The sequence below is a fragment of the Lactuca saligna genome, chromosome 5 (genome assembly GCF_052625555.1).
Source record: "Lactuca saligna cultivar CGN05327 chromosome 5, ASM5262555v1, whole genome shotgun sequence".
Lineage (NCBI taxonomy): Eukaryota > Viridiplantae > Streptophyta > Magnoliopsida > Asterales > Asteraceae > Lactuca > Lactuca saligna.
In genome coordinates, this window is record NC_136421.1 from 194362661 (window position 1) to 194377676 (window position 15016).

At 36.5% G+C, this 15016-nt stretch overlaps 1 protein-coding gene and 1 long non-coding RNA gene across 2 annotated transcripts; both read right to left on the reverse strand.

Annotated features, from left to right (window-relative positions):
• Positions 1–11732: 11732 nt before the first annotated feature.
• On the reverse strand, positions 11733–12681 carry LOC145045996 (uncharacterized). Its single transcript, XR_013681931.1, has 3 exons — positions 12352–12681; positions 12168–12254; positions 11733–12069 (listed from the first exon to the last, which is right to left on the reverse strand). It is a non-coding gene; the product is annotated as an uncharacterized LOC145045996 (long non-coding RNA).
• Positions 12682–13982: 1301 nt separating this feature from the next.
• Positions 13983–14689, reverse strand: LOC145046108 (uncharacterized). Its single transcript, XM_078994389.1, has 4 exons — positions 14656–14689; positions 14461–14563; positions 14280–14373; positions 13983–14072 (listed from the first exon to the last, which is right to left on the reverse strand). Exons 1-4 carry the CDS (start codon positions 14687–14689, stop codon positions 13983–13985), a joined length of 321 nt encoding a protein of 106 aa, XP_078850515.1.
• Positions 14690–15016: the final 327 nt, after the last annotated feature.

Sequence of the window (15016 nt, forward strand, 5' to 3'; positions counted from 1 at the left end):
CATAATTAGGAACCTCGTGCTTTTACAAGTTCCGGATAAACTCTTAGCATCCAAACCATCTCGTATCTCGTCCGGTGAGTTCATACCCCTACGACTTTTTCACTGTTTTCAATGTTTTCAGGAGGGGAATACAAGCAAACCATAACTGTTTTCCAATCATAACATTGATGTGTTTCAAACAATCTTTGATAAACCTATAAACTCTTTTACTCCTTACGTATTATGCTGAGCATAAGGAATGACTACTCGATTTCAACTAAATGGATTTTAGTTAAGGAAACAACCAAACTAATCAAATTATTATGGGAATAATTTGGGAGTCTTTACTGTATTTCTATCGTATACTAATGTCTATACTAAGTTATTAGATAAACTATGTCTATTTCAGTTATCTCTGTATCATTTGAATGTATTATCCGATAATTTCATGTATGTATCTATCCTTTACTGTACTATGTTTCATAACTTTCTGTATGTCGATATCTTATAAGAACCCTGTGAATAGTTTAGTACTAGCTTGTGAGATAGTCACTACCTTTTTTGGATGATTAGTAAATCCTCTCCGGAAGTGTAACCAGAGTCTCCTGGAGGGAGAGCGCGAAATTTGTGAATAGATCTATTCGGGACTGACAATCCCACACCTCAACTGCTAGCTATAGTTAGGCGGGCACGCCTAGGTGACAAATTTCTGGATATTGTTTGACATCTGACAAACGTCAAGGAGGTCACATTGTCGTATTAGTATGGTTACCCGACTCACAATATGTATTAATATCAGCTTATTCACAGTTTGGGTTCAGAATCTTTATCTCTTTCGGGATTGTGATCCCATGGTATTGTTTCTATGTCTCTTTCGGGATAAGGATCCCATGGTATTATCAAACTATTATATATCTATGTCCTATACGGGATAATGATCCCATGGTTTATTCTTATATCTCTTTCGGGATAGTGATCCCATGGTATTAACTAAACTATTTGGTATCTAGTTCGGGATAGTGATCCCATGGCTTTATGTCTATATCTTGTACGAGATGTCTTTCCCCATGGTCATTAACTATAATTTATACGGGATAATGATCCCAAGGTTTTGTGTCTTTAACTATATCTTATACGGGATAGTGATCCCATGGTTTTCTAAATTTGTATCTTATTTGGGATAGTGATCCCATGGTTTCAATCTATAATTACATACATACATTAAACTATCTAGTGTCTAGTCCGGGATGATAGTCCCATGATCTTAAACCTGTACTTTCGGATGTGTTAAGCTATCTTATATATGTCTTTCGGGATAGTGATCCCAAGATTTTCATTATATAGTTTTGTGTGTTAAACTATACTTTGTGATATACCATTGATCTTACAATTAGGAAAATATGGGATTTTCCTGGGGTAAATACAATACATAACCGAATTGGTAACAAATGATAACTTAACCAACTTCACATAAGAAAATATGGGATTTTATGGGATAACAAATCTTATCGGAAACTAAAGGAAACCGATACATTTTCACAAAACAAAACCGCTTATGAACTCACCAGCTTTATGCTGATTTTCAAACCGCTTGTATTCTCAGGTCCAAGTTAGACAGGTACCCGGTGATCTTTTTGGCGAAGACGAAGTGCGTGGAAGACTCGTCTCAACTTTTGTTAATATGATGCATATGAATATCTTGTATAACTTTACTTTTGAAACAAATGTAAACTTTCATATATATGTAATGTATTGTTTGTTTACTATGATTACTATGTACATTGGAATTGATACACAACATGGTAGTCAACCCCGGAGACGTTTCCGCCTTTGGTTTTCGGGGTGTGACAGATTGGTATCAGAGCCCTTGTTTATAGTGAACAGAGTATACCAAACCTTACATGGTATAAAACTATAAACACTAAAGGGCCTCAGTGCTCTGAATTAAAAGTATCTTCAAAACTATATGTATTTTCAAAAGTATACAAGTATACCGAACCGTCGGAATCCGTAACTTCAAGTAGAACAAAACATAAGTAAATGGGTGTTGTACACTACGGTTAAACCTGGGCAGTTATGTAGTCGTGTCTAGGGTCAATATAGCCTGGCCAACTATATTCATTCGAGACACGGCCAACATGTGCTTGGGAGTGACTGTGGTACGCAGCATGCCTAAAACTTACCTAATATCTCAAACAACGAATCGCCACTGCAGCGAACCATGAAATACTATGGGAGTATTTCTCGAGCCAATCCTCCGTAGAAAACCCTCGTATACGCGATGTTACTTGATCAATCCGCTAGCGATAAAATGTTCTGTCTTGATAACGCCTTCCTGCTTTATCGCTCAGTATGATGCTATATATGTCTTGATGAGATATCTCCTATTCAAGATCTCTTAATTCAATTCAGAGGACTTATAATCCTCTCTTTCCTGATCTTTTTAGATCAAGATGCCTCCGAGAAAGAGACCCAGCTCGAAGAACAACAATAATCCTCCTCCGCAAACACCTTCTCCTCAATTTAATCTCGCATCACTTCAAACAGTTCTGACTGCTGCAATGGTGGCAGCTATGTCTCAAATGAATCCCGGTGACTCCGGAGGTGGTCCCCAACCTCAAAACCCAGAAGGCAGCCAGGAACACCGAAGAAGGGGTTCCTACAAAGATTTCATGAACGCAAAACCCACAACCTTTGATGGCACTGGAGGTGTCATTTCCCTGACTCGATGGTTTGAGAAAATCGAGTCAATCTTCGAAATATGTGCCTGTTCGGAATCTGACAAAGTCAAATTTGCCGCCTGCACTTTCCTTGATAAAGCCCTGACTTGGTGGAATGGCCGAGTCAAATCCTTAACTCTACCTATAGCAAACGCCATGGGTTGGGAAGCTATGAAGGAACTTCTGCTTGCAGAGTACTGCCCTCGGGGCGAAATTCAGAAACTGGAACACGAACTCTGGAACCTGAAGATGAAGGGTTCCAACATAGCTGCTTATACTTCAAGATTCGATGACCTGGCTTTACTCTGTCCGGGAATGGTTACCCCGGAGAGTAAAAGGATCGAAAGATTCATCTGGGGATTGACCCAGCCAACCAAGGGGAATGTCTTGGCTACGAAGGCAGACACGTACGATAGTGCTAAATGCCTTGCGAAAATCTTGATCAATCACGAAGACAACTACGATGAGGAAACTACCACTCCTGAGTCGGACACAAGTGGAGGTGAAAGTAAAAAGAAATCTCGGAACAAACGAAAGGCCCAGAGTACGAGAGGGTCTTTGAAGAAACAGCAAACGGTAGCAGTCCATGCTGCTACTACCCCTATTGCTGTCTCAGCTGTCGGTTCTACAGTCCAAACTCCCACCAGTGGATACACTGGCAATCTTCCTTGGTGTGGTAAGTGCAACTACCATCACCGCATCCCTGGTCCATGTCGCGAAAAGAGCTGCGACAACTGTGGCAGGAAGGGCCATCTGTCTCGAACCTGCAGGAAACCGGCCAAGTCAACGAACCAATCATCGGGAGCAGGAATCAGTCCAGCCTGCTACAATTGTTGTGAAGCAGGGCATTTCAAAAGGAATTGCCCCAAGACAACCACCACCACTGATCCCTCTGTCGCCGCAGGTATACTTCTCTTTGATAACTCTTATACCTGTAACTCTTTTCGATTCCCGTGTTTGGAGGGAAACCCGTTATCTAGTTATTCGAATGTTTTCTAAGCTTAATTCCTCGTATGCGATCGAAATGTGCGTCATCGAGACGACTAACCAATGAGATGGAGAACACTAACTTCGTACCTATATATTGAATCCTCGGTCCAGAGGACTATTCTGTTCCATTTGGTTAAATGGGAAACCTTTCGCGATAATACCTTGATGCTACGTTTAACATGGAATGACGGAGTCTCATTCATGTTGTTATCCTGGTTTCGAGAGGGTCGCCCGTCTATATCTCTTCCTCGACCTAACTCTCATGATCTTCGACATCGAACTTTCGTATTGTTTCATGCTCTAAAACCCAAGAGTTTTCTGATACGAATTACCACATTCCTCGTTTCTGTGATCATCAAGAAACGAGAAGTTAGTAGCTCTTTCTACTAAATGTCTGTCCCGAAGAGTTTCTGGGAATTTCATTCGAACGTCTAAAGTTTAATTCCACATCGTATGTTTCGAAATCTTCGTAGAGACCCGATTCCACTTGAGAAAGTGATGATCCAAAATATCGAATCCATTCGAGTTTCATTTCAAACTCATGATCTATATCCTATTCTTTGAATTTCGGGACGAAATTTCCTCTAACGGGTGGATAATGTAACAACCCGAAATTTGTTCGTCGCCAAAACCCGTTCTACCCGGAAAGTCGCCGTTATCGGATTCGTTCCGATTTCTCTTTAGAAATTATTTGTATAAACTTATATGTTTATTTTATCCTAATGAGTGTCTAAAGCACTCAGGAACTTATGTTATTCGCCCAAAATCATTATTTTATAAGTTTTAAAAATGTTCCCGTCGGGTGACGGAAACTCAATCGGGTGCGACCAAAAGCCGCGTTTAGCGCCGGTATCGGGTAGAATTCCACCGTGTGCAAATTTTAGGAACTATATAAACATGTTTCAGCTTTCATTTGAAGCTTTTCCTTCTCTCTCTACTCTCTCTCTAACCTCTCTCCAAAATCCAAAGATTTAGAGTCCAAAACTCAATTTTAAGGCTCCAAATCCTTAAGGTACCTCCCTAGCTTTAATCTATAGCATCTTTAGCCTTCAAATTCGAGATTTAAACATGAAATTGGACAATGTATGTGAGTTTACGGCCTAAGAAGATGCTTAGGCCGTAAACACCAAAGATAAGGGGTTTTGAGCCTTTAAACCCTTCCTTGACTAGTTTGGACCTTGGATATGGCTATGAGACTTTAATATATGTAATCTAAACATGTAATACTTGCATTTTGTGATGTTTGGAGGAGTTTACAGCCAAGGAACATTCTTGGGCCGTAAACTCACATAATGAGGGTTTTCATGCCCTTAAACCCTTCCAAATCACCCCTATAGCTTAGATATGAATTATAGGACTTTGATTATTGCATTTGGACACTTGAAACATTAATTTTGAGAGACATAGATGAGTTTGCGGCCAAGGAGAGTTCTTGGGCCGTAAACTCCACAAAACTTGACATAAATCTCATTCTAAGGTGTTAGAAAGCCATCTAACACCACCAAAAGCCTTGGAATAAATCAAGGGACCAACCAAAAATACTTTGAGGGCCAAAAACACAACATTTTTGGGGTTTCTAAGGGTTTACGGCCAAGACATGTTCTTGGGCCGTAAACTCCAAAATTTTTGGTGTTAGAATGCAAACTACACACCCCTAAGGCCCTTAGATGAATTTTAGAAGTCCTTTCATGCGAGTTTTAGACCTTGAAACACCTTGGAACACCATATACTAGAGTTTACGGCCATGAAAGGGGTTTCATGGGCCGTAAACTCCATAAACACCCCATAAATCCCTTGCAAACTCATGTTAGGCCTTGGATTAATTCTACCAATCACATGTGATTTGTTTTGGAACCATTTAGCATCATTTTCTTGGAAAAATAGGGGTTTACGGCCATGGAGCTAAGCTAGGCCGTAAACTCCCATAAAAGGGATCTATTTGATGTTTTAAATCATTCCAAGTCCTTAAACCAAGTCTAGAAATTATCCCCTAAGTGTTGGAAGTCCAAAAAGCACCATAAACCACCCATCATGAGTTTACGGCCGTAAACTCATGGGGATGGGTGTTTAGGCTGTGAACTCCCATAAGTGGAGTGTTCCTTTGATGTCCCAACTCATCTCCCAAGTCCCTTGTGTCATTCATGTCCCTAAACGCCACCCGGGTCCCACCAAACACTTGTATCGGAGTGTTATCGCGACCTGAAGCGTTGTTCCCTATCCGACAATCAATCTAAGTCCTAATTAGATACAAATGTGTATCTTTACATCATAATTAGGAACCTCGTGCTTTTACAAGTTCCGGATCAACTCTTAGCATCCAAACCGTCTCGTATCTCGTCCGGTGAGTTCATACCCCTACGGCTTTTTCACTGTTTTCAATGTTTTCAGGGGGGGGAATACAAGCAAACCATAACTGTTTTCCAATCATAACATTGATGTGTTTCAAACAATCTTTGATAAACCTATAAACTCTTTTACTCCTTATGTATTATGCTGAGCATAAGGAATGACTACTCGATTTCAACTAAATGGATTTTAGTTAAGGAAACAACCAAACTAATCAAATTATTATGGGAATAATTTGGGAGTCTTTACTGTATTTCTATCGTATACTAATGTCTAGACTAAGTTATTAGAGAAACTATGTCTATTTCAGTTTATGTCCGTATCATTTGAATGTATTATCCGATAATTTCATGTGTGTATCTATCCTTTACTGTACTATGTTTCATAACTTTCTGTATGTCGATATCTTATAAGAACCCTGTGAATAGTTTAGTACTAGCTTGTGAGATAGTCACTACCCTTTTTGGATGATCAGTAAATCCTCTCCGGAAGTGTAACCAGAGTCTCCTGGAGGGAGAGCGCGGAATTTGTGAATAGATCTATTCGGGACTGACAATCCCACACCTCAACTGCTAGCTACAGTTAGGCGGGCACGCCTAGGGTGACAAATTTCTAGATATCGTTCGACATCTGACAAACGTCAAGGAGGTCACGTTGTCGTATTAGTATGGTTACCCGACTCACAATATGTATTAATATCAGCTTATTCACAGTTTGGGTTCAGAATCTTTATCTCTTTCGGGATTGTGATCCCATGGTATTGTTTTTATGTCTCTTTCGGGATAAGGATCCCATGGTATTATCAAACTATTATATATCTATGTCCTATACGGGATAATGATCCCATGGTTTATTCTTATATCTCTTTCGGGATAGTGATCCCATGGTATTAACTAAACTATTTGGTATCTAGTTCGGGATAGTGATCCCATGGCTTTATGTCTATATCTTGTACGGGATGTCTTTCCCCATGGTCATTAACTATAATTTATACGGGATAATGATCCCATGGCTTTCTAAATCTATATCTTATACGGGATAATGATCCCAAGGTTTTGTGTCTTTAACTATATCTTATACGAGATAGTGATCCCATGGTTTTCTAAATTTCTATCTTATTCGGGATAGTGATCCCATGGTTTCAATCTATAATTACATATATACATTAAACTATCTAGTGTCTAGTCCGGGATGATAGTCCCATGATCTTAAACCTGTACTTTCGGATGTGTTATGCTATCTTATATATGTCTTTCGGGATAGTGATCCCAAGATTTTCATTATATAGTTTTGTGTGTTAAACTATACTTTGTGATATACCATTGATCTTACAATTAGGAAAATATGGGATTTTCCTGGGGTAAATACAATACATAACCGAATTGGTAACAAATGATAACTTAACCAACTTCACATAAGAAAATATGGAATTTTCTGGGATAACAAATCTTATCGGAAACTAAAGGAAACCGATACATTTTCACAAAACAAAACCGCTTATGAACTCACCAGCTTTATGCTGATTTTCAAACCGCTTGTATTCTTAGGTCCAAGTTAGACAGGTACCCAGTGATCTTTTTGGCGAAGACGGAGTGCGTGGAAGACTCGTCTCAACTTTTGTTAATATGATGCATATGAATATCTTGTATAACTTTACTTTTGAAAAAAATGTAAACTTTCATATATATGTAATGTATTGTTTGTTTACTGTGATTACTATGTACATTGGAATTGATACACAACATGGTAGTCAACCCCCGGAGACGTTTCCGCCTTTGGTTTTCGGGGTGTGACAAAAGCGGCCCAGGATCGACATAGGTCCTATGCAGAAAAGAGAAGATGACCCGAAGAATTCCGGGTGGATGATTTAGTAATACTGAAGGTATTTCAAAGAAAGGCGTTATGCGACTTTGGAAGAAAGAACGATTGGTAACCAAGCATACTGCTTGAAATTGCTTGAAGATTTGAAAAATATTCATGAAGTGTTTCATGTGAGTTATCTATGCAAATGCTTGAGCGTATATGATGAAACGATTCCGTTATCCTAAGAGTTATTGGATAATAAGTTAAGATATGTAGAAAAACCTAAAAAGACTGTAAATGAATGAACGACTAATCTAAGTAATAAATAAATGAAGTTGGTGCTTGTTAAGTGGAAGCACCATCGAGGCTCAAATTATACTTGGGAAAATAAGAATGAAATAAGAGTGAAGTATCCCTAATTGTTTTAATCGTTATGATTTCGGGGATGAAATCTTCAAAAGGAGGAGGTATTTGTAACATACACGTTCTAAAATCGTGTATTATAAATTATAAAAGAGAATAATGTTATGTGAAATTGAGTGTTGAGTTCTAACGGATAGTTTTTACTAGAAATGAAGTAAAACTATGTTTAGAATCACTCATAATATATTTGAAGTCTTATGAGATTCCAATTAAAATCCAAATAGTGAAATATAGCGAAAATATAAAATTTGAAATGAGTAAAATTTTATTATTTAAAGTTGTAGATAATCTCGTTAAAAACACGTAGGCGAAAACCTTGTCAAAATCCGAGTTATAACGAAGAAGTTATGACGAATCGAAGATCTGCGACAAAACCAACACAGCACCGAATGACGTAAAAAGTGAGGTTTTGACAAACTAATTTTTAGCGTTAGTAATCTAAATGAAAGTCGTAGTATTCATTAAACCGAGAAGTTCGATAAAAAGAAAACCAAAATCTGACTTCGTATGAGGAAGTTATGATTTTTCGAAGTTTCAGCTTAGCAGTAGACAGCTAAAAACTCGAATTTTAGATCAAGTGATTTTTAGCCGACACAACCTAAACGAGAATTGAAGGTCTCATCCTTTGTAGTACAACAGTAAAAAGTCTGACGAAAACGGATGTCGGATGAAGAAGTTATGAATTTTTAACTGATTTTACTGTCCCGGTCTGTTAAAAATGATAATATTAAAATTAAATTCAAAACTAGCCGACGAAGTCTAAACGAAAGTTGTAGTTCATAATTTTGTCTATGCGTGCATATAAAGAACGTAAAAAACGGTGTTCATATGCGAAAATTATCAATTTCGGAATATTTTGGCTCAAAATCCGAGAATTTCGGATAAACTCGCATGGATAAGCCTTATCCGGAACCGGCCACGTCACCATATGCGTTGTGCGTCCGAAAGTCCGACATGTGCTTCCTTCTAATTGGACAGAGGCCGATGCCTATCCCCTTCCGACACGCCTCGCTCCGTGTTACATCCGAGCTCCGCATAGATGGTGCTTCGCATGCGCGCCCCGTGTCCGTCCTCCCTCGCTACCACCTGCCTCGCTGACTCGCACCAGCTATTCCGACCCTCGCATCCAAGCCTTGCCTTTGCGCTGCATGCTCATCGCTGCTGCTACCACCTGCATCTCCGGTTCGAACCTCGACCCTATAAAAGGGAGGGCTGCAAGATCTCTCGGGTAATTTTAGAAAATTGCCATTTTTGGCCCCTTTTTTCCATATTTTCTTCATTTTGACTTTCCCCAAAGCCCATGTATCAATTTTAGCACCCGAAACTCGTCCTGAAGCTCCCGAGAGGCTCGAAAATTTTATCTTTTCGGTTTTGAAGCTCTACCTTCGCAGAGCCTGATTTTCAATTAAGCCCTCGGTTTTCAACATAGAAAGTCATATTTAAAGTCGAAGTCCTTCCCAAATTACCATTTTGACCCCCGGTTAATTCAAAGTGAGCTCAATATATAGGAAAAATTGTATGTTATGTGTTATATGTGCTATGTGCATCTCAGTGTTATTATTTCGAGTTATTTTTCCGTGTTATTTTTATTCTACTATTTTGATAGCAAAAGTAATACCTTTGACCATGTGATCAGTGAAAAGACTTAGATTCACATTGGTAATGGTACGACGCCTCTGGCCATGTAGAGCATGTTCCCCGTAAGTGAATGAATTATATTTAAATGGCATTGGCAGAAGATTAAACAGGGTGTGAAAACGTGAAATGTACTGAAATGTTAAACAGGGTGTGAAAACCTGAAATCTACTGAAATGCTAAACAAAGCGTGAAAACCTGAAATCTATCAAATTGATAATCAGAAATTATATGTCTTCTGTGCCATTTGGGCCAAAGCATTATTGATGCATATCAAGTATTGAAATTTTTATGTCTCATTGATCGTAAATCTTTGAATCAAATCTTGAGTTGATATTGAAAGTGTGACATATGATACGCATATACTATTGTTGTTCTTGTTCCCTTTTGCTTATGTCATATTGGTATATATAAGGCATATGATTATATTGTATCTATTTATTGAATTCACTAAGCGTTATTGCTTATCCCTCTCAATATTTAACAATTGCAAGTGATGAGTATCCAATATAGCTTTATACTGCTGAAACATTTAGAATAGTTAATACTATTTCTCTGTATTTTTAATTTTCATGTATGTATATGAATAGTAGATTCCTGGGTAGACATGAAATATAATAAAACTTAGTCAGTTTGTATCCAATCTTTTGTAATCACTTTATCAATATAAAATATTGTTTTATAAATATGCATGTAGCATGTTTTGAGGAAGTAACTTAAGAATTTTTTTTGACATAGTATGAAAGTTTGGGTCTTTCATAAATACGAAAGTTGGGGTCTTTCATACTCCCCCTGAAATAATAATGTATTTTGAGCTCTACAACTTTAACAAAAGCTTTTAACTCTTCAACTTTAACAAATTCTTTTAACTCTTCAACTTTAATGAATGCTCCCTTGAGAATAAGAGTAACTTCCCAATGATGTTGTTGATGAAGAGCTCATAATGTTGATATTAGCTTAGCTCCTCTTTGGAGTGTGCTTTACAAAGATTTTTTATCTCCCCTTTTTTGACATCAACATGTAATCTTCAGGCAGAATATAATATCAACTTGTAGTTTAGTAAGAGTGCGACCTCTCTTGTTAGCATGGGTCACTACTAGAAAAACAACCTTTTACGACGTGCAATGCGTGTCGTAAAACGCTTAGACGACACGCAAATGCGTATCAAGGAAGCCCCTATCATAATGAGACACGATATGCTTTTGCGCGTCGTCTATTTGCGATGTGCATTTACGACGTGCATTTATGACACACATTTACGACACCCATTTACGACTCGCATTGTGTATCATTAAAGCCCCTGTCAAGAAAGGCCATGTCATAAATGAAGATGCCACACATTTTTGCATATCGTAATTTTAAATGTTTAAAAAAATATATTATTTATAGATTTACTAATTTTCAAATTGCATTTTCATTTAATGTCTCATAATTAAAAATAAAATACCATATACAAAAAATAAAATCCATTGCATAAAATTTAATGTCATACAAATAATATATGAAAGTACATTGCTATTTCTTCTATTTATGGCTATACTATTCAATGAAATTTCAATGTGACATTAAATTAATCTACCCAATGTGACACAAGAGACAATTTGATTCCATACAACTTGAAAAATGTGGGCATCCAACCTCAAAATTTTCTATATGTGCAAAAATCTTGTTACGCACTCCCTCTGTGCGAATAACCTACAATTTTCCATAAATCTTACAACTTAAATTAGTATACGATAAGAAACATCTAATGGAATCACAAAAGAGAAACTGCACCTCCTTATCTTTATTAGTTAGAATTGGCAGCTCAATACATATTTGGGATACATGCAAGGTGAATAACGAACCAGATAGAGTAGCAGAATCTTTTATCAAACAAACAACATCCTATGCTTTCACCTCATTTACCCATGTATTAATAATTCAAAATTTGATAATTTACAAATCATCCAAGGTTATAATTTTTCCTTACCTCCAATTACTTAGTCAAAAATTGATAATTTGCAAATCATCCAAGGTTATAATTTGTGACTTAAAATTTTGATTAAAAAGTTATACACAAGGAAATGTAACTTATTATTATATGGAGGAAAGCTGTGTGCATACTTCCAGGCATCAAGAAAGACAAGGGCTACTTCAGGTGAAGTGATGATGATCCAATCAAAAGTAGTAGCTGCCACCATAAAACCACAAGAAAGAGAAAGAATTAAAACCTAGTTAACATACTTGAAGGTTGAAGCTACACGTAGAATCATAAGAAGATGAAGTTACCACTTAATATAGCAGAACTCTGTCCAGATCAGGTAAATGTTCATGTTGAAATAGGGGAAGCTCCAAACAATTGATCTCATGTGGTGCCTATTTAAATAAAAATTACATATAACATCCAAAACTATCAGATATATTAAAAAATTTATGCTATAGCAATTTCCATTTCATGACTATAATGTCATACCTGATCTGAAGGAGATATCCCACATTGTCCACTTGAATCATGAACAAAGAATCCCAAGTGTATCCATCACCTGAATTCAACAACTATCATTGTCCTCAAAGTCTAAAAATTAAAATATTTTATAAAGTTGTTAACTTGATTAAAAAAATATGGTTTGTTGGGATTAATAAAATCAAGGAGAATCATAAACCCGATTCATTTTCAAAAGTAAGACATTAAGATTATAAAATATAACTCTTTATGTACAAAAGCCTTACACCTCATGTGTTGATGCTAAAATATAACTCTTTGTGTGAATATATCACCTGCAGATACTTAAACATGTATCAAAACATGATGAAGGGAATGAAAAAGCTTAAAAGAAAAGTCATGCAAAAATTAAATGGACCAACTCCACCAGTCATCCCAGGATGCCCCAAGGACCCACTTGAAATAAAAAAATAAAATGATAAAAATATAGAAAAGAAATGTAACACACCTACGGAGTTTTATAAAACTAGGATCCATATCTTCTGAATCCAAGGAGTGTGAAAATACCCACCCCTTCTCTAGATGCATTTGACTTGTTTGATAAACCCTTAGTTGACTCTGGTTACAGAGAAAAAATGAGAAGTTAGGAGCATTTTAGACAATTGACTAATAGTTATTTATGTACCTCATTATTTTGTTGCCAAATTGCAGGTATACTTTGGTCCTGATCATCAGGGTTGCCTTGCATCTATGCTTCAACAATATAATCATTAAATCAATAGTGTCCTAGTTACAACTGGACAATATACAATATACTATTTTGCAACAATTCAGGAGTTATGGGACATAAAATGAAAATTTGTGCAAAAGTTACTAGAAGGTAGTGTAATTCGAAGAACGATAACCTTACTTGAACAAAAAATTGGTTGTTGAAAAATTGAGAAGAAGACCAAGTTGTTGCTACCTAAAGTCGATTTCCCAATTTCTATTTCTCTTTCTTCCACTCCGGTCTCCATCTTTTTGTTGCTGTGATAGAGAGTTTCCTTCCGGCGCTGGGGTCAAAAATAACTAATTTAAAACATGAAAATGAAAATGAGTAAAAATGATTAATTTAAAACATGAAAATGAAAATGAGTAAAATAATTAATCTTGGAGCTTTTGAACACCAAAGATCTCTTTGCAACCTCCATGTACTCATGTGTCTAAATTTACAAAAATAATTAATTTAAAACATGAAAATGAGTAAACTTTTTCATCTTTATTTCAAGACTCAATCTTACATCAGTTCCAGCAACAGGAAAGTTGAATTTTGTTACATCAAGTTTGTTCTTGAGGATCTTGGATGCTCTAGCAAATGATGAAACTCCAAGTCTATTCCAAGATACAATGGCCTATGGATTTGGTCTGTTAAGCACAAATGACAAGAATACCCTTACGATAAATATTTTCTTCCTTATTGGTTTTAGGGTTCCTCCCTAAAACTAGTCGCTACCTACTTATATATTTAGTAATATATACAATCACATAAAGAAATAAGTTATATATTTACTCACCTGTCTGGATAACACAATGGTGGCATCCAAATGAAAAAAGGTTTTAGCAGGGGCATAAATGGCTTGGATATATGTAATGGAACCGTTTTTGGTGGTTATGATATGTTATTAAAGCCCTCTAAGATCGGTTTCCAATGTTGGTTGATAACCCACAGTAGACGGAATACTCCCAAGTAGAGCAGATACCTCAGAGTTAGCCTGTTGGTATATAAAGTCAAACATTCATTGGTAAATTTTTGACATTCATCAAGAAAGAAATGTTTTTTTTACTTACGTATGTGAAACATATAATGTTATCAATAAAGAGAAGCACGTCTTGACTTTTAGCATCTCTGAAGTGTTTAGCACTTAGGAAAACTTCTTTCAAGAAGCTAACGACTGAAGAAGGGCTTAGGGAGCCTATACTTCCCTATCATTAGCAATCATGAATCCTGAAATCACAAAACACAGGTTTGCTAACTGCTTGAAATTATCATGAATCATTAAACATAATTTGATGCTTTTATTTGTTAAATACTATGACAATGACATAACCATGAAATTTTGAAATCGAGAATGGAAAACATATATCTATATAAAGATTTACCTCTTGTCGCCTAACTTGATGACACCACTTTCCATCATTTCAATGTAAAGATCATTAGCCTCACATGTACGTTCTCCAACACCAGCAAAGACAGAGATACCACCTGAGGAAACAAAACAAATATTATTTACAGGTGGTGTCAAGAAAATCAAGGTGTTGCCTAAGTTATATAAAGAAGAGCTAATTAGTAATCACCATGGGCTTTGGCAACATTGGTAATAAGCTCCATGATTTCAATGGTTTCCCTGATCCTATTCCTCAAATTATCATGTAAGAAAAATATTTTTGCTTGATATATTGTGCACATAGTATTATTATTGGCCTACCATTCACATGTGAGTTGTAAGCCAACGTTACTTGTGAACACATTCAGGATATGGTTCAATAAAATGTAGGTAATTTAGGATAAATTGAGAAAATTAAGTTAATTCCACATAATTTGCATAAAGCAGACGAGCCTTTATTGAACTAAATTTGCAATAACATTCATAAATCATACGCTGATTGATTATAAATAAATGTTATCAGTAGATGTTAATTTGAAATGAAAATTATG